The 18,542-nt window shown below is 36.3% G+C and overlaps 1 protein-coding gene across 1 annotated transcript in view; it reads right to left on the bottom strand.

Annotated features, from left to right (window-relative positions):
• Nucleotides 1-4,225: 4,225 nt before the first annotated feature.
• The window catches only part of LOC146450690 (uncharacterized), a 134,137-nt gene continuing 119,820 nt past the window's right edge, over nucleotides 4,226-18,542 (bottom strand). The window contains exons 7-10 of the mRNA XM_085100092.1: nucleotides 8,466-8,588; nucleotides 7,391-7,510; nucleotides 6,487-6,621; nucleotides 4,226-4,611 (exon numbers count right to left, since the gene is read on the bottom strand). Of these exons, the coding sequence (XP_084956218.1) occupies nucleotides 4,241-4,611; nucleotides 6,487-6,621; nucleotides 7,391-7,510; nucleotides 8,466-8,588 (749 nt within the window). The 3' untranslated portion in view covers nucleotides 4,226-4,240. The remainder of the gene's footprint in view (nucleotides 4,612-6,486; nucleotides 6,622-7,390; nucleotides 7,511-8,465; nucleotides 8,589-18,542) is intronic.

Below are 18,542 nucleotides of genomic sequence, written 5' to 3'. Positions count from 1 at the left end.
CTCTCTCTCTCTCTCTCTCTCTCTCTCTCTCTCTCTCTGTCTTTCTCTCTATGTTTTTTTTTTGTACTCTCACTAATCCCTTCTCGTCTCTCTCTCTCTCTCTCTCTCTCTCTCTCTCTCTCTCTCTCTCTCTCTCTCTCTCTCTCTCTCTCTCTCTCTCTCTCTCTCTCTCTCTCTCTCTCTCTCTCTCTCTTCTCTCTATCTCTATCTCTCTCTATCTCTCTCTCTCTCTGTGTTTTTTTTTTTTTTGGGAAGGGGAAGGGGAAGGGTGGAGGCTTTACCTAATCTGTCTTCGTTTCCCTTTTGAACCTGCATAATTCAGTATAGTCTCTTAGCTTTCGCGAGAGTGATCTGAGGAAAGAAAATGTGTGACCACCCGTAGTCTAAGTCTTCGTTTCTGAGTTTGCTTAGATCAGTAAATCATTTTATCACCTTCAACTTTTTAAATCCCCAACTTCAAACTGTGTGAAAGCTATACCGTGCTCTTGCTGTTCAATTTACAAAGAACATCTGCTTTTTATATTTAGTTTTATTTTATTTTTAAGTTCATAATCAAGAGATAATCATACAACATTGCAATTATAATAATACAACTTGTTACGATGATGCCTTTGTCAGTGATAATCTAATGTTCCTTAAAATGTATTGGAAATGGACGCGACTTAAATTGACTTGCTGTTCAATTGACAAACTACATCTGATTTTTATGTTTATTTTTATCTGATGTTAAGTTCATAATCAAGAGATAATCATACAGCATTGTAATTATAGTAATACAACTTGTTACGTTGATGGCTTTGTTTGTGGTAACCTAATGTTCCTTAAAACGTATTGGAAATGAACGCGACATAAATTAACTTGCTGTTCAATTGACAAACTACATCTGCTTTTTATGTTTAGTTTTATTTACTTATTTTTTTATGTTAAGTTCATAATCAAGAGAAAATCATACAACATTGCAATTATAGTAACACAACTTGTTACGATGATGGCTTTGTTAGTGATAATCTAATGTTCCTTAGCGAAAGTATCTTACAAAATGCTGTCTTTGAAGGACCAGGCAACTGATAAAATCATCATCATTATCATCATCGTCTTATTTATAACTAGGCAAATAACATACTACAAAAACGTGAAAGGAAAGAAAAAAAACTAGTGATTACTTACTAGTCATGGAATGTTTACAGTCAACACTTTCCTGCTTGAACTAATTATTAATATTTCTCTTCTAACATTCTTAACAAGTTTGGAATAGTATAAAGTAGATGCAATTTGCAACATAAAACATGGCAATTCTCAAGACATCGCAAATTTATTAACATTAAACTACTTTTGGAAATATTGAATATATATGAAAGCAGGAAAGGAAAAAAAAAAAAAATAATAAACGACCAACCAAAAAGCATTTTCCAATCAGTGGTGTACGTTTTAAGTGTCGTTCCACAGATACTTCTTCTTGACTTCTTCAATCGTTATACTTGCTTGTATCGTATATCGGTTACACTCTTAAGCCCATAACAAGCAGCTTCAGAATATATACCAAATAAACATTTCAGGGCATGAGATAATCTCGCCACAAACTACAATGAACCTTGTACGTACAGCATGATGACCCTGCGCTCTTTTCTCCTGGTTAAATGCATTCATTTCTTTTTCTTTTTTTTTTTTTTTTTTCTTTTTTTTTTACAATACAGTGTTTTCTAGTATATTGCAATTACAAAAAAAGAGTTGTATAGAATACAAGTTACATGCTAGTTTCACAGGCTACGATATTTCAAAAAAATTACCGCAATAACGACAATGGAATAATCAAGAATAAGAAGACAATCACAAACCGTTACAACAACCTGTCCCATGTGGATTAGAAACTATGTTTAGCACTTATTTTAAATGCTTTTTCTTTTAAAATACATACCTTAATTTACATTTTTAAGATGCAGAAAATACCTTTCGATTTCTAGATCCCCCAAGCATATATTTAAATAGAAAATAGAGCAGTTTTCAAATGAGTGTCGCAAAACTAAAATCAAAGAAATTACTTTCGCCAATCGCAACACACATAAACAACACAATCACCCAATCAGATTTCAAAGAAAAGGCATGTAGCTGACGTAAAGCGCGAAAAACGTGTGCGCGCAAGACACGATTGATTTTGGTTTTGGTTGAAAAAGTGGCGCAGGTTTTGCTAACCAATTACAGAATGTAATCAAGAGCTGATGAAAAACCGAAGCAAAGTTGTAATTATTTTGACACTCAATTGAAAAAACCGTTCTATGATACTTTGCAATAAAGAGGGATTGGTTTAAGCGAAAAGTGTCTCGTGGATTTCGTGTCATTTTGTAAAATCCAAAAACATTGTTGTTTTAATAAATTGTAGCCTCAGTGTACAATAACCAAACTATACCAAAACTGTTGATGAGTGTCTCTAACCTCTAATAGACTCGTTCGGGGGTGAATGCAGCTTTTAAACCGTTAGGCTAAACCATTTGAAGTTCTTGCATTTTCGTTTCTAAAATAAGCTAGGAATCAGCTAATTTCTTTCTCTCTATGGGGAGCAGGATCATGGCGAAGTGCTGAGAGCAACCCGCTTCTCCCAATAAAGATAGGCTAAAATGATATAAAAATTTAAACTTATCATTAGACACTTCATTTTCATTAAATATATAAAAACAAACAAATTTCGAGAAACATGACTGTCAAAATCGTGTTGCTATGGAAACATTAAATAGAGCTTCTTAACTCCCGAAATCTTATAGGCTCAATGAACCTCATTAACTAAAAAAGAAAGTAAAAATGTGAGACTGAGCTCGTGATTACGTTTCTCACAAGAAACAAGTAACTGACATGCTGCATGAGTCAAGAGAGAATCTCTTGATCAGTTACAAAATGGATAGCCCTCAGACTCAGTATTATGTATCATTGAGTGGCCTGTACTAAATAAAAAGAAAATGATGTACGTAGCCATTTTTTGTTTTAACATAAGAGCCAAAATGTACAAGAATTTCGGCTCTATAATGAAAAGACTGTAGTCCTTGCAATTCTCACTGGATCGAAACTGACGGCGCTTATTTGAAGACATGTTGTTCAATTTTAGTTTTTCTCTGGATCATAAGAATGGAAAATCAGACAGACATTGAGGGACTGGCCTACATCGAATGAAATCAAAATAATACTTGTTTTATTCCCATTACGGAGGTGAAAGCCAAATTGGCTAAAATTAGAAGGTAAAACTGGTCTCCCAAGTTTGTTGATTTGAGGGAGGAGCTTCATGCATGAACCATGATGCCATGACTTGTGATTATCCTGCTTTGGTAATCGGCTCAGTCCTGTACCTCAATTGACATTGTACGCCGATCTGTTATGGCTTTAAACTTAAAATGTGAAAATTGTCTAATATACTCCGACTCCTTTAAATGTGTTCAAATATCAAGGAATAGGAACCTAAAAAAATTTCTAAACCCATACTTTTCCCTACATTTTTGTTATGTCCTAATCATACGGGTCGATGGGAAACATAGCAGTCGACTACTCGTGTAGAGTTCCCTCAGCAAAAGTCTGATTTCTATCAATAAAATTATAGTATGCGTTGTTCTGTGTCTTTTACTTCTACACATCATCTACCTTTCTATCCGGTTTAGAACTATTTAGCCATCAACATTTCGAAAATCTACACAGTCCCACTTCTAAAAATACTGAAAAGCGATTGTTGCTAAGGTACGCTGGAAGAACACCAGAAATAATACTTTGTTTTCGTTTTGTCTAATAAGGTAAAAAAAAAAAACACTGTCTAGGCCTCGACTGTTAGGACAGAAGAGGATAATTCAATATTTTGATCAAGATATACTCGAGGAAAGAAATGGGTGTTAATGCTAAATTTTCTACTAACAATAGCTTTGATTTCTGAAATTCGAATTCAGTATTTGAGTCTGCTTCGCTCTGTGAAAATTCCTGAATACCTTATTTGACTAACACAAGGAAGGCAGTCGTGTAGTATTCTTACAATCTAGTTATTATGAGCCTGCAGCGATCTCTCATCCAACGTTTCTTTAAACTGGTTTTCACTATCGATGAAATCGGAGCCAGAGACGACCTTATAACAACCAAAAAAAGAAAAAAAAAAACAGATTGGGAGTGTTAAGAATAAGAAGGTTCCCCCTTTCTTTAAATTGTGCTTATGTTTTCATCTGGTATTATCTACTGAAAACTAAGGGACGGATCGCTTCATTACCGTTATAATCTGTTAATAGTCACTACCACAGTAGCGTAATTTAAGGGACGCATGAGGGACACCATCAAGGTAATAAACATAAAATGAAGTACAGTTCCTAACTATGATAATATTGGTCTTGAGACATTCGCATTTGGGATACTTGCGAAAGCAAACCTTTTTATAACTTTTACCATCCGCAACACTGGGATGACTTTCTTGCAACCAGCCGGGATGATGACTGTCACAACGTTTTGGGGGTGGACATGAAGAAGCCATTCTTTTTCCTGCTTCGCCTTCAAATCGGTACCAACCAGGACCAAGCGCACTGTCACTTTCCCCGCTATCACCTTCGTACGTTACCTTTCTGTTAGCACTTGTAAGACTTGTGTAGTCTTGGCACTCTATGGGACAGTAAATAGATGTCAAGTGAGCCACGATTTAGAGAGAGAGAGGGGGAGAGAGAGGGAGAGAGAGAATGAATGAATGACCTTTATTTATCCACGGAATTTACATCAGTAAAAGAAAAACTACTGCTTTACAGAAAAGCCGTGTTAAAGGTAATACAAGTTATTCAAAGGTTAAAATATACTATACACTGATTAACTATATCTATACAGAACTTAAAGGATAGCGAGGCTATTTATTTGTTTTTTAAAAGCCGAGAGAGTGGGAGCAGTTCTAATATGAAATGGGATGTTGTTGTTGTTGTTGAATGAATGAATGAATGAATGAATGAATGAATGAATGAATGAATGAATGAATGAATGAATGAATGAATGAATGAATGAATGAATGAATGAATGAATGAATGAATGAATGAATGAATGAATGAATGAAACAAACGAGCGTGTGAGCGAACGAACGAATGGACGGAAAGGCGGACGGACGGATGAATGGATGGCTGGTTGTAAACAAGAAGAATGCAGGTTTTTTTCTAAGCTTTGGGGGAAATTATAGGAAGGCAATTAACAAATTAACAACTGATTTCCATGATAAGTATATATAATGCTTATCGAGCGTGCGTGCGAACGAAGGAATGGACAGACGGGCGGACGGATGGATGGTTGGGTGTAAAGAATAGGAATGATATTTTCTTCTTAGCTTGTGGGACATTATACCAAGACAATGAAAAAATTAACAACTGATTTCCATGATAAGTATATATAATGTTTTTTTTTTTTTTTTTTTCTGCAAAAAAAGTCAGATTTCTTTTATTGTAAGGGATGGGGGCACTCCTATCAGGAGTACTCCTCTTCACTCATAAAAAAAGGCAATAAGGGGCTGGACACGTGGTGGCTGGAGTGATTGTGGTGGCCGTTGTGTTGGCCATAGTCACGGCCCGGAGGGGAGGGCTACTTCGCTACAAAAATGAGAGCAGTTCTATTCGTACCTTGTGACGGGTAAATTTGTATCTCCTAGGGTGCTAAAATCTAAAAGAAGCGCCAATTGAGAAATCGTGGTATATTTTAGGTGCTTTCAAGGTTAGATGCTCAAACAGGATAAAGATTCATGAAAATACTTTCCTTGTGTGGAAGAATTAGCTTTGTCAATATTGAAATTATCAGCGCTAATTGATTTGTTGTTTTAGAATAGGTACCTCTTTTTAGACCATACCCACAAAAGTACATTCTGGTACCTTTTAGGGATGTTTTTTGAAGTCTTTCGAGCAGCACTGCCATCACTTGTATAGGGGAATAACCCTCCCTCTCCCCTCCCTCGGGAGGCATTTCTGCCACCACGTTGACTTAAACTGTGTTTATTCTTTATTAAAATATCAGACTTACTTAACCTGCCAGCAAAATCCTGACAGCACCTTTCAATAGCTTCAGGATTAATAACCATACCGCACTGAACTGAACGCTTCTAAGCTGGTTTACAAAAAGGCCCTAATGGCTGGCCCCAACGGGAGTGAGGCCGAGTCAAGGAAGTCATTCCGGGTCGAGGGAAACAAAACTCACTGTTTCCATGGAAACAGTCGTTAAGCGATTTCCTAGATCTCTCAACTCAGTAATATGCAAGGAATGATTAATTAACACTTGTCACCCTTTCCTGGGCAGGAAATTGACCTATGGTCAGTTTAGTTCTTCAAATGCTTTTTCTTAAACTTTGGCTTGTGAACTATTTCCAAAAATTCTCAGGCAGAGAGATGATAAGAATAATGAACATTAGCTAGGGGATATTTGACAATTATTAATTATCTCTACTTGACTAAAAAAAATCACTAGTTCCGTAATAATATCCACTTTATATGATGTAAAGGAATTGCACAGTCTCACCTTCAGGCCTGCAGCTCTTCTTTCCATCCCCCACGTATCCAGGATTACAAGAACAGTTGTATGATCCATCAGTGTTTGTGCAATTAGCAAGGCTTGGGAGGCAGTTATGAGATCCTTGAGTGCATTCATCGATATCTAAAAAAAATTCAGCAGAGTCACTGATCACATTATTGCATGTGTTAATTTACACCAATGGTTTCTTTGATTTCCCACCGGCGATCCGAGGAAAGAAAATAAAAACTTGTTTGCTAGACTAATGCCCCTTTTGACACCAAGGCTTAAACACGTTTAAAAGTTGTTTAGTTAAACACAGTTTAAAATTGTTTCCTTAATAAAAGCTGCTTTCGGAGTTTTGTCGGCTACAGATTTAGCACAAACGAAAGCATAAGTTAAACTTTACTTCAATCTTATGTGAAAGCCAGTGGTTCAGCTAGCTGTTACCAATTTTCAGTTTGCTAAACCTGGTTTAACTAAACATGTTTTGTTGGTGTAAATGGGGCTTAAGTTAAACTTAAATTTCCAAAAGCACAATGCCTGTTACACTGTCAGGTAGACAATAGTGACGTTGACTGAAACGCTGTCTTGACATGCATGTATATCTAGATGAGCTTCTTGAGCTCTTGAGGCAAACATGTACACAGTATGTTTCAATTAACGTTGTCGGCTATTAAAGCGTCAAGCTATCCCCAAAAGACCAAAAGGTAGTATAGGTAGCTTTAAACCTTCCAAATTCGGTTGCAATTCCGTGTCGACCGTGAAATTACAACTGAATTGTGAAGGTTTAAAGCTACCTATACTACCCTTCGGTGTTGTTGGGTAAGCTTGAGGCTTTAATATCTGACAACGTTAATTAAAATAGCTGTATATTGTAATGTCTTAAAATAAAAACATACAAAAAAACTACCTTCACAGGTATTTCCAGAATATCGATATCCAACCGGACAGATGCATACGTATGATCCTTCAGTGTTATTGCATATGGCATCCAACGGGCATGGAAATCTCGCCTTGCATTCATCTATATCTGGAGGAGAAAGATTGATGACCTCATACTGCAATTTAATTATTATTCACTTTTGGAAGATATGGCTCCAATGAAAGACTCTAACGGTCCATCTAAACGGTTATCCTGTAGTTTTTCGGGTACTTATTTAGACCTAGCCACTTTCTCATGGCAACTAGCTAAGTACAGTGTCACCTATTTTTTTAGTCTCACTACGAATAGCTAAAAAACGATTTGTTTCAGTGGAATCGTTAGAATAATGATTGGCATTTGTTAACAGTAAGCCTACTAGTTCACAGAAACTATTGTTAATTATGTTTGGCTGTGGATGGCAGGCATGGAAGTGGATTGCAACTTGAAAAGAAGAAAAACCTCGTAATATTTTCGTTCCGTTGTTTTAAGAGCAATTTCATCTTACAAAACAGGTTGTTTGTCAAACATTTGAACAATTTTTACCAATTAACATTCAGCAAAATCTCCGTGACATTGTAACTTTAAATGCAAACATCTTAGGGGGTGTTTAAATGTAAAAACTCGCACTCGTACGAGTTTGATACCGGTGTGACATAATGATTTCATTCCGTGTTTACGTGAAATCTAGGACACTTCATGTCGACCGACGTGATTGAAACGCCATACCGAAGACTGCGCATGCGCTACCCGTTCCAGACTCACAAGGAGAGTTATTTCATGCTGGAGTGGACATCAGAATGAGTTTTCGTACCGGAATTAAAATATCGCTCCGGTACATTACGTACGCTAAATACAAGCACTGTATTATTTTGTATAGCCACGTGTTGTTGCCAGCGCGCTTGGTAACAGGCGCGTGCTCGAGGTTACGGTAATAAACGTTGGTATCAGTGTTCTTGCTTTTAAGACTACCAACTGCGCTTCTCAAGCGTAGAAAAGTGTGTTTAATACTTAAATTACTTTCAGACGGTAATGTAAGCTGTAGATAACGAAAAGTTATCCATACCTCGACAGGAGTTTGCATCTCCGGTAAAACCAGGTTTGCAACTGCATTTGTACGATCCTATGGTGTTCTCACAAATTGCATTCGTATGGCAACGGCCCAGATTCTTTTTGCATTCATCAACATCTGAAAAGATAAGATCTCGATGTTCTAAGCAAAAATATCAGCAATATATTCTTATTTCCCATATTTTTCTTTTTATTATTGTTGTTGTTGTTTATTATTGTTATTATTATTATGCGCAGTAGCACTATCTGTATGCACAGTATCAGAAAGCAACACAGGGCGCATAGCATAGCCTGTGTACTATTATTTTGCTTTTTTGTGTCTTTGTCTTCTTTAATACAATACAATACAATACAATACAATACAATACAATACAATACAATACAATACAATACAGTACAATACAATATAATACAAAATTTAATAACACTCACTAAAGAGGGCTTTTCAGTGACAATAGGTCTAATAGGTATGATGTAGCTTAATTAAGTCACACAATAAAAATTGCCACAAATCGTAACCATATACGGTGGGATAATAACACCTCAAAAGTGACAAGGTACTTATAACTTTGTGAGTTTTGATACAAATTCCAAACAGAGCAGCCTTCCTATCTTCTCAGGTTTTGTCAAGTTTTGCGGGAAAATTACATCATAACTGTTGACACCAAAACTTGTTCTCTCTTGTCTGAGATATCTATATTGGAAAAGAAACCATAAGCTTTTTAAAATGAAACCTTTTTTTAATATTTCTATCCGCTCTAAAGAAAGAATATTTTGAAATTTGAATTTTCCGCCTTTTTGCTACTTTATTTAAATGGCACAGTAAATTCAAATCTATAAAAAGTTATGTATTGTGTTTAAAAGCATGTTTCAAACATTTATCGATTTGATTTCCACGCTGCCAGTTCTATCAGAAACCACTGAGTATTATGAAATAGTTGATAAGTACACGATGAAAATTCTCGGAAAAGAAAAATTTTCGAGCTTTTAGCAGGAATCGAACCCACGACCTTCCAGTTACTAGGCTGGATGCTGTAACCGCTGTCGAAGCTGGGGGTCGGAAAATTTTTTCCCAAGAATTTTCATCGTGTCATTATTATTTATTTCATAGCATTTCGTGGTTGGCAGGTTCACCGAGTGTTAGTAATAATTAACTAAAGTGCAAACTTCGTGACGTAAAAGTTTAAAAATAAAATAAAAAACACTGAAAAACATGTGAATTTGGAGAATCACAAGTTCTATTGCTTCTTTAACTTTAACAGCATTGACGCTGTTAAAGTTAAATGGAAGGAATATTGTACATCTAAACATTTTTCCTCAGATGTCAGCAAAATGCCTTATTTCGGGCGATATTGACAGAGTTTTCTCAGTATCATCTTTTCTAACTGTAAGTTTCGATGAAGTTTATTTAAATGATCTGGGCCTAGAAATGTTAGAGGATAAAGCAGTTAGCTGAAGTTATGGGTGAAATTTACAATCATCGTACTTGGAATGTCAGAGTCTGACAAATACGTCAAATGTTCATTCATACAATATTAGAAATTCTGTGTCCAATTGTCACATTCCTGGACCAAAAACTGATGCTTCAGAAGCCTGCCTGCATTGCAGGGGATCGGTATTAATGGAGCAGATTTAAGTGACTGTGGAGATACGACAGCCACAAAATTTGAATGATTTAAAGATATCGTTGCATGGCAAAGTTATCTTAAATACGTTGGTCCAATTAAAAGAAAATGCCAAAATAACGCTTAAGTAAAAATAACGGCGGAACGATTATTTATTTTCACAAAAAAGTTAACTACAATCAAACACTCATGTTGACTTGGGTAGTGTTAAGAAAATAGTACCCAAATGCTTGAGTGTAAGAAATATATACCGGCGCCTTAACAGCACTTGGCTTGCTTCATTCTATTTGGACCGAATTTTGCTGCAAATCGAGAACATGCACGTGTTAGTCGTGAACCGACTTGAATTAATACCTATTAAGAACCGGCCAAATGAAGCTCGCTGTAGTTTAGATTTTAAAATTAAATATTATTTTTACCAATATAAGACTTTTAAATTCAGCATGCTTACCATCGCAATGATGACCCTCAAATCCCGATTGACAAACACAACGATATCCTTTGTCTGTAAAGCCCGACTGGCAAATTCCGTTGTTCTTGCATAGATTCTTTCCACATGCGTTCTTAAAAAAAAATGCAGAAAGTGAAGAAAGATATTACTGGTTGAAGTTGATTGATAACTTGTCAAGCGGGGTAAAATTTTTTGCACTAGTCAAATGAGAGGAAAAATCGATCCGCGGTATTGCATACCGGTTCTCAAGGCCAGCAGTTTCATATAATGGTATGATGAGTGGAAAACAGAAAGACATTGGCATTAGAGGCTCATTTGCTCAAACATCTGGGATTTTCGCGCTTCACTACTTTGCTAAATATCAGCCTTTTGTTGCTTCATACCTCTGTCCAGCTTATTATAAGACTAATCACGAGAGTTTGTCTTTCCCCTTAAAAGAAAACATATAACGAATTGAGTAGCACATGGACTGCTTCACTGGACTAAAAGTATTGCTTTAAAACTTTAGTAAGAATGGTCATCGTTTTCAAATCTGCTACCCTTAAAGACACGAAAGAAGAGCCTCCATCAGATGCGGCAAATTGCAACTTTATAGCGGGAGGCAATTTTCGAGCGCGTCCGTGTGTTAAAGCCGCTTGACAATCCCTAAGAAAGATGAGGGACTCCTTGTAGTCCAAGCACCTTAGATTTAATTTAAAATGCTCATAACGAGACTTTCTTTTAAATACTCCGAATAGGTGAGATTTGATTTCGGGAGAAAGTTTCTGTTACCCTCACCTTTGCTCCTTTATAGAAGTAAGATGGATCATCTTTAAACTCGCTGTCGTGCTCCAAATGAGTGGAGTTATTCAACTCACATCTGTCTTTTACTTCTCCGTTTTCTGGCTTCTTTTTAAAGTTATAGCTCACGCAGTTGGGCTCCTGGTAACACATCAGCTCACAGAGATCCATGTCTAGGATGCCGATGACTTTTATCGTGTGATTCGTCAGACGTTTGTTCGCGAAGAAGAAGGGAGCTGGAAACTCCATGGAGCGACATTCTTCTAAAGGAACACAAAGCACAAATCGTACTTAAAAAATTCCGATGCGCGGTGATAGTCAATAGTTAAGAGGCTGATATCTACAAATGAGTTTGCTCTCACTTTGGTGGCGAGGTCAAGAATCAGAACGTCAAAAATGAAGGCTTGACTCGAAAGTTGGACTTACTTTGACAAAAAAAAAAAAAAAAATATGTGAATGAAACATAAAATGTTAAATTTCACTTAGTCGATTAAGAATATATGTGCGTCCAATCTCGAAACGGGTAAAGCAATTAAACAGCTAAATAAAGTCCATTTTGTAAATAATTTTCTGCTGTTTCTCTCCCTTCTTCCTCTGTTATATTCTTCAATGCACTTTTCATTAAAACACTAACATGTGCTGTTCACGAGCTTACTCCTTTGAAGACGGTTGTCTACAACTTTGCTCTGGTAATCTATAATGCCACCACATTTGAGATCACTTGAGTTTAGGGCGACTATCAAGTAGCGTCGTATCTGCCAGTTCACTGAACAGTAGTGTCTACAACGGGCAAAATAACAATAGATGGTGTAAAGGGGGTTGTGTAGGCCCTGCGTTTCACAAGGAGCTAGAAGCTAGAGGTCAAGCATGTCACTAGATTGTAAAGATACTTCTAAATGAGTTAAACTTTAACGGCCAAACATTTAAAGAAGGTAGACCTAGAAGATCAAATAATAAAGTGGATGTTTGCATTAAACATCTTCAAGTGTTTGTATTTAAAGTTAAAGAAGATGAAAAGGCATGTCACTTGTTGGATATTTTATCTCTCGTCCAGAATCTTGGATTTGGAGAATTTGGAGTTATCATGGCCAAATAGTTGAATGCATGAATTACTATCAACTGTGTCCCCAATATGACTAAACAGAATATGTTTCAACTCTAACGATAAAAAGAGACTGTTGCTATGGTAACGAGATGACATCCTTGACCTATCGTGTTTACGCCTCCCTGGTTAGGTTATTTTATTCGCTTAAATGACAATCTAGAAAATTGATAACTGACATGTCATCTTGGGCTACATCAGTGTTCTCGTTTAGCTAGCTATATTTAAAAAGAGAGGGTTTTTTTGGTAATTTTTCTACAATTTGAGAAACATGAGACTTTAGAAATTGGTTTACAGAGAACATTTAATATGTGATCGAAAGAGTAAATGTTTATTACTGGCATTCGACATGGACATTTTCGAAAAAAGCAAATAATTGCCTTTGGTGAAAACCAAAACTAGCGCGCAATACAAGCTCCTGTAAGGTGCATTAAAAATAAAAATGAAATATAAAAAAATTAATAGAACCTTCTCTTGTGATATGCATTCCATAGGATTTTTTTAAATCGATGTGTTGTATTGAATAGCCTACTATTCTCAATACTGCATATGCTCTGCAAATAGATTTCTGCTTTTATTTCGTCCAAAACACGCCGCGTATTCATATACGCTCACTAATTTGCTTTCCACTGGGTTTGAACTGTCTCTTGGATACGTTTCACCATTTAAGTCGTTTCAGTTTACATATTAAGCACCTGTTATACGAGAAGGAGCCGTAATGTATTTGCATGCGTTGGACAAAATACACGTCAAAAAATATGGAAAAAAAAAAATTCAGTATTTGGACTTCACCAAAGCACCTGCCGAGCTCGGCTAAAAATCGCTTGGATGTATTTTTCACTGAAAATATTATTTTGAGAATGTTATGAAAATTGTTGCACTTAACATATAACTGTTGTTATGTTATGAGTCAATACAAGTTTGCAAACAAAACGCTTAAACAAACAGTTATATAACTAAATTTTGATAGCAACGTCGCCATCATCGTTTGCAATAGATTTTCTCGCCATTTTTTAAAACCGAGCACTATTTTAACCCCAACGTTATGGACAAATTTGGCGCGAACTTAACGTTAGGAACATTGAGGAATTTTTAAATCTGAAATGATGAAATATAAATCTTCTTTTTCCCACCTGAACTCGCTTTTTTTCTTCCCAACTCTAAAATTTAGCCCCCCCAAAAATATTGCGTGGAAACACAAACGTTCGATGTCATTTATTATGTGATGAATTTTGGAATGTATTTGGGAAAACTTACCGACCTATCATAATGTCGATTTGACCCGGAATTCCAGCATGGTCTTGAAACACTTAGTGCAGAGACTGTTGATGGCATTTTGTAGTGGCACCAATAGCGAGCGATTTCATGACGACTGCGTACAAGAACCCACAAAGACCGTCGGTTATCTCTACCTTCAAGTGTGCTAAAATCTTCTTTTGAAGACAGCTCTTTGATGGGATAGTTTGCATTGATCTTTTCTCAACGACCCGGCCGTAAACGCTATATTCTTCAGCTCTAAGGTTTGAAAATATTAATTCTCCTTGGGGTTCTTCTTCTTCTAAGAAATTTGGTGTTGAATCAAGACTATGAACGCAAACAAGCTACCTTCCTAAACACTTTCCAAACAGAATTGAAGTGGAAGAAGGGGACAAAGGAAACGATGAAAATGGAACTTTCGCTTTGGTGCTAATGAAAGGTTTTTTCCGTGAAGATGTCCTCGTGGTAAGAATTTGCCTCGATTATCTTAACATTGACACCTGATAAAGAGCTGCTTAAAAACTTCAACATAATGTAAACTAAAATGCTATAACATGAAGTCAATATCAGAAAATTTATCCCCCAAAATGGCTATTACCTTGTGAGCAAACTGGAGTAGACATTGCACACGCAATCGACAAAAAAACCAAGAATAGAAAACAATCCATTCCTCCTTTTAGGTGGCCTCACGTTGATCTGTGTAATTTAAAAGTCTAGCCCCAAAATCTCGCAACGGAACACGGAATTTCTATGTCACTTGTTATGGTGACCTGTTATAACCCAAGAAATGTTCTGTCTTGTTAATTCTGCAGTTAAAACCAACATTGGCTAGCAAAGTGACGTTTTTGATGACAGTGTCACCAAGATGTTTAATTTTCACATCTAGGCCAATGAAGGGTTAACACATCCTTTATGACTTCGCTCGTCTCATTATCTTTATTTGCTCACCTTAAACATAAAACCCCCGTACATTAGTTTTAACAAGACACATGTATTTTTAATAACGTACGGTTAGACTTCCTGTTAGTCTAACGAGCATTGTGCTCCTAATTTTCTGTTTTAGTGGAAATTGTTGTTAATTTTAGACACGTTAAGTTAAAGCTGTCATGAAACCAACACTTATGAAAGGTCTTTAGTTTAAGACCGATCTGATAAACATTGTAGTTGTTAGAAGTGAGTGAGTAAATTGTGTGCATACATAATATAACTTAGACATGACTGTAGCGTAAGCTTTATTTGTCTGAGTAACATATTTTACGTAAACCATTGAGACTTCCTGTTTACTTTTGTCGTTGCACGTAGTTTCGAGTAAAAAGGATAATATATATAAAAGCGAAGCTCCACAATTCTTTTTTAATAGCATTTATATACATGCTACTCTGCTTATTGTATGAACGTATAAACGTTACAAATTCTTCATCCTGTCTTGAGTTATAAATATCTTCAGCGGAAAATGTTTTGAACCAGAAGCTGTTCTTGTTGATCGTGCGATATCACATTGCTGAATTCCGATGACGTTCGAGATCATAAAACACTTCTGGATGAAAAATTAACCTCTCTCTCTCAAATATTTCTCTGGTGGAAACTATTAACGCATCTGTGTAAAGTTTGAAATACGTACAATAAAGAAAATTGGCTACAACGTAATGTTTCCACGCGTGCAATTTGGCCGCTCGGATAAAAATAAATTTTTGTTTCAAAATTAATTACTTTTTAAATATTCCTCGTACAAAAATATTTATATTCTCATAATAAACGTTACAAGAAAATAAAGAAAGGAAAAATAATGTTTGGTTGTGGCCCGAAATATTTCAGTGAGCGCTTAAAATTAGAGCGTGTTACAAAACTTATGCGCTCTGAATTGCGAACGAATTACACAAGTCCAGCACAAAATGTTCAAAACAATTCATAACTCTGTGAATATTTGTCCTACAGAAATAATTGTAGTCTTTAAGTAAACGTTAACAAACAGAAAATACAGGAAAAATAATGTTTGGTTTTGCTCCGAAATATTTCACTGAGCGCTTTAATATAAAATTAGAGCGTGTTTACAAAACATTTGCGCTGCGAATGGCGAATGAATTAGAGAAGTACAACACAAAATGTTCAAAACAATTCATGACTCTGTGAATATTTCTCCTATAGAAATAATTGTAGTCTTTAAGTAAACGTTAAAAAACAGAGAATACAGGAAAAATAATGTTTGGTTTTTGTCCGAAATATTTCAGTGCGCGCTTTAATTTAAAATTAGAGCGTGTTTACAAAACTTTTGTGCTGCGAATGGCGAATGAATTACAGGAGTCCAACACAAAATGTTCAAAACAATTCATAACTCTGTGAATATTTCTCCTATAGAAATAATTGTAGTCTCAAAGTAAACGTTAACAAACGGAGAATACAGGAAAAATAATGTTTGGTTGTGGCCCGAAATATTTCAGTGAGCGTTTTAATTTAAAAGTAGAGCGTGTTTACAAAACTTATGCCCTGCGAACGGCGAATATATTAGAAAAGTCCAACACAAAATGTTGAAAACAATTCATAACTCTCTGAATATTTCTCCTACAGAAATAATTCTAGTCTCTAAGTAAACGTTAACAAACAAGAACCGAGAGCTTGCTGACAGGCTAAAGAACCATACGCCCTCAGAATCAGTGCCACTTTACTGTAATATCATGCCATAAACCGAAAAAGCCCACGAAACCTTCTAATGCACATAGGTTAACTTTTGCTTCGTGTCAGAAAGGACGAAACGTTTTTGTCATCAGTTATGCTGTGGCTATAATCTCTAAGACTACAAGTAGAGATCGCAATTGATACCGAAGAATCTAGTGGCATATCATGTTTAATGAGGACGCTCACCCTCATTTCCAAAAGCATCAACTTGAATCATTATCCTACAATCAGTTGATCAGCTCAAAATTCCCCACCCTCATTCTTTTTCGCCAATGTGAAGGTTTGGAGATTGCTTTGTTCAAATTGTCGTCGTCCTGGGCATGCAATAACACTGTTCAAATTCCATACACATTTAAGTTAATTAACTGACGTTGGAAGGAGCGCTACCCGGGGCACAGTCCGTTAATTGCTTTTTAACGTTGACACTGCATTAACAGGGACGTTGCTATTACTCTAATACATTTCAAAATCGGGTGTGGTCAGGTCAGGGCCCAAAATGCTAACAAAAACATAGAACAAAGAAGTTTATCAAGCCTCTAAACCATTTCCTTTTATTAACTATGCCCTACGTTAGCAGCTGTGCCACGTCTTACCATTTATCCCATATGCACCACAGTACTATTAGCGATGTTTTAAGTATCAACGTTCGGTCTCCGATGAAAGAACATTGAACCCATAGTTAAGGGAACTATCAGAGATCTCTGCTGCCAGGTGGATTACTGACAACAGTTCAAGACCTCCATAACTTTTCTTCTTTTGGCCCTTAATGGGGTGAATAGGGGACTTGCAATTACTAAGGATGCTAACCAGGACTTTAATGGACAGGAACGTCCTTTTACTAATGGTTGCTGAGGCCTGAGCTTGTTTATTTCCTTTTTATTTTTTCTTTAAGCTGTGCTTAAAATCTTACCTAAGACTGTGGCGTAGTCACGAACACATAAGCTATGACGATGAAGGTTGCAGGAGAGATAATGGGTCAGTTATTAAAAGATGGTTTAGACGGTGTGTAACAAAACTACGTTCTAGGCCATTTTCAATTTTGCCAACAATCATATCATCATACATTGGCTGCTGCTGACGGTAGCAAAAAAGCTAGAGAACGATTTATCTACTTAAAATAAAACACTTTTAAACAGATTTGGAGTCCCACTGATTGTCTTAAGTCACGGTCTAAGTTATATGTTGTTTAAATAACTAGCCTAATGTGTCAAAAGATACTTTCTTTGAGGCCTGCAATGAGAAGGATATGATTATATTCAAATCAGTACCTATGGACTTGCTAAATAATTACACTTGTTTGTCGCGTTTCTTTCGACTTTTTTTTTTAACTTTAAATTATTATCCTATAAATTAAGAGTTCTTCTTCTTTTAGTATTAGATAGTTATTGTGAAAAACTTTAAATCTGTATTAGCTTGTAAAGCCTAATTTCGTAGCAAATTTCTATTTATAATTTCTTGTTTTCAACTTTAAAAATCATTGTATTTATAAATTACGGGCTCTTCTTTTACTATTAGAATTGTTGTGAAATACTTCAAATTTAATTTGTATTACTATGTAAAACTTAATGTCTTAGTATATTACTGCCCTTGTCATTTTATTATATTTCGTCTTGGTGCGCCTCGACTAGCTGTAACCTGAATCAGTCCCACAGCTGCTTGATTAGAAGCCACTTGATGTCTAAAGGTACTCTTCGCAAAGAATGGTGGGGCTAATCGGAACCCAACCTCCCATTAATGTACATGGTACGTCATACCAATTTCCTAGATTTCCGTTAAAGCGGCCGCAACCCTCGTTGCCTCCATAGCTGTTAGGTTCACCTGGTGACCAGTTGTCGTAGTGCCCCTCCAGTGGGGTGTCATCAACACAATACCACTTTGAGTCATCAGCGTTTCTGTTCAGCCCAATCCATGCTTTCCTCCTTGTGACCGTTTTCTGTTTAATAACCAGTTTGTAAACGAAGTCGTTTTCTTCGCCTGAGTTAATTACAACGAGGTCTCCTCCCAGACCCTGACAATCTGCTCGAGCATCGCTCCATTTTGGGTTTGGCGTATCGTCCACGTAATAACATGACACTCCAAATAATTCCCAGTCGGATGGACAACTTACTTAGCGAAATAGAATAGATTAATATTATTTTCTCCTCTTCTCGTCTGGGTGTAACTACAAATTCATGACTTTCGTTC

Source organism: Pavona decussata, unplaced genomic scaffold (genome assembly GCF_977016875.1).
Source record: "Pavona decussata unplaced genomic scaffold, jaPavDecu1.1 SCAFFOLD_432, whole genome shotgun sequence".
Classification (NCBI taxonomy): domain Eukaryota; kingdom Metazoa; phylum Cnidaria; class Anthozoa; order Scleractinia; family Agariciidae; genus Pavona; species Pavona decussata.
Note: the sequence above shows the minus strand (reverse complement) of the source record. Positions and strands in the feature narration are given on the sequence as shown.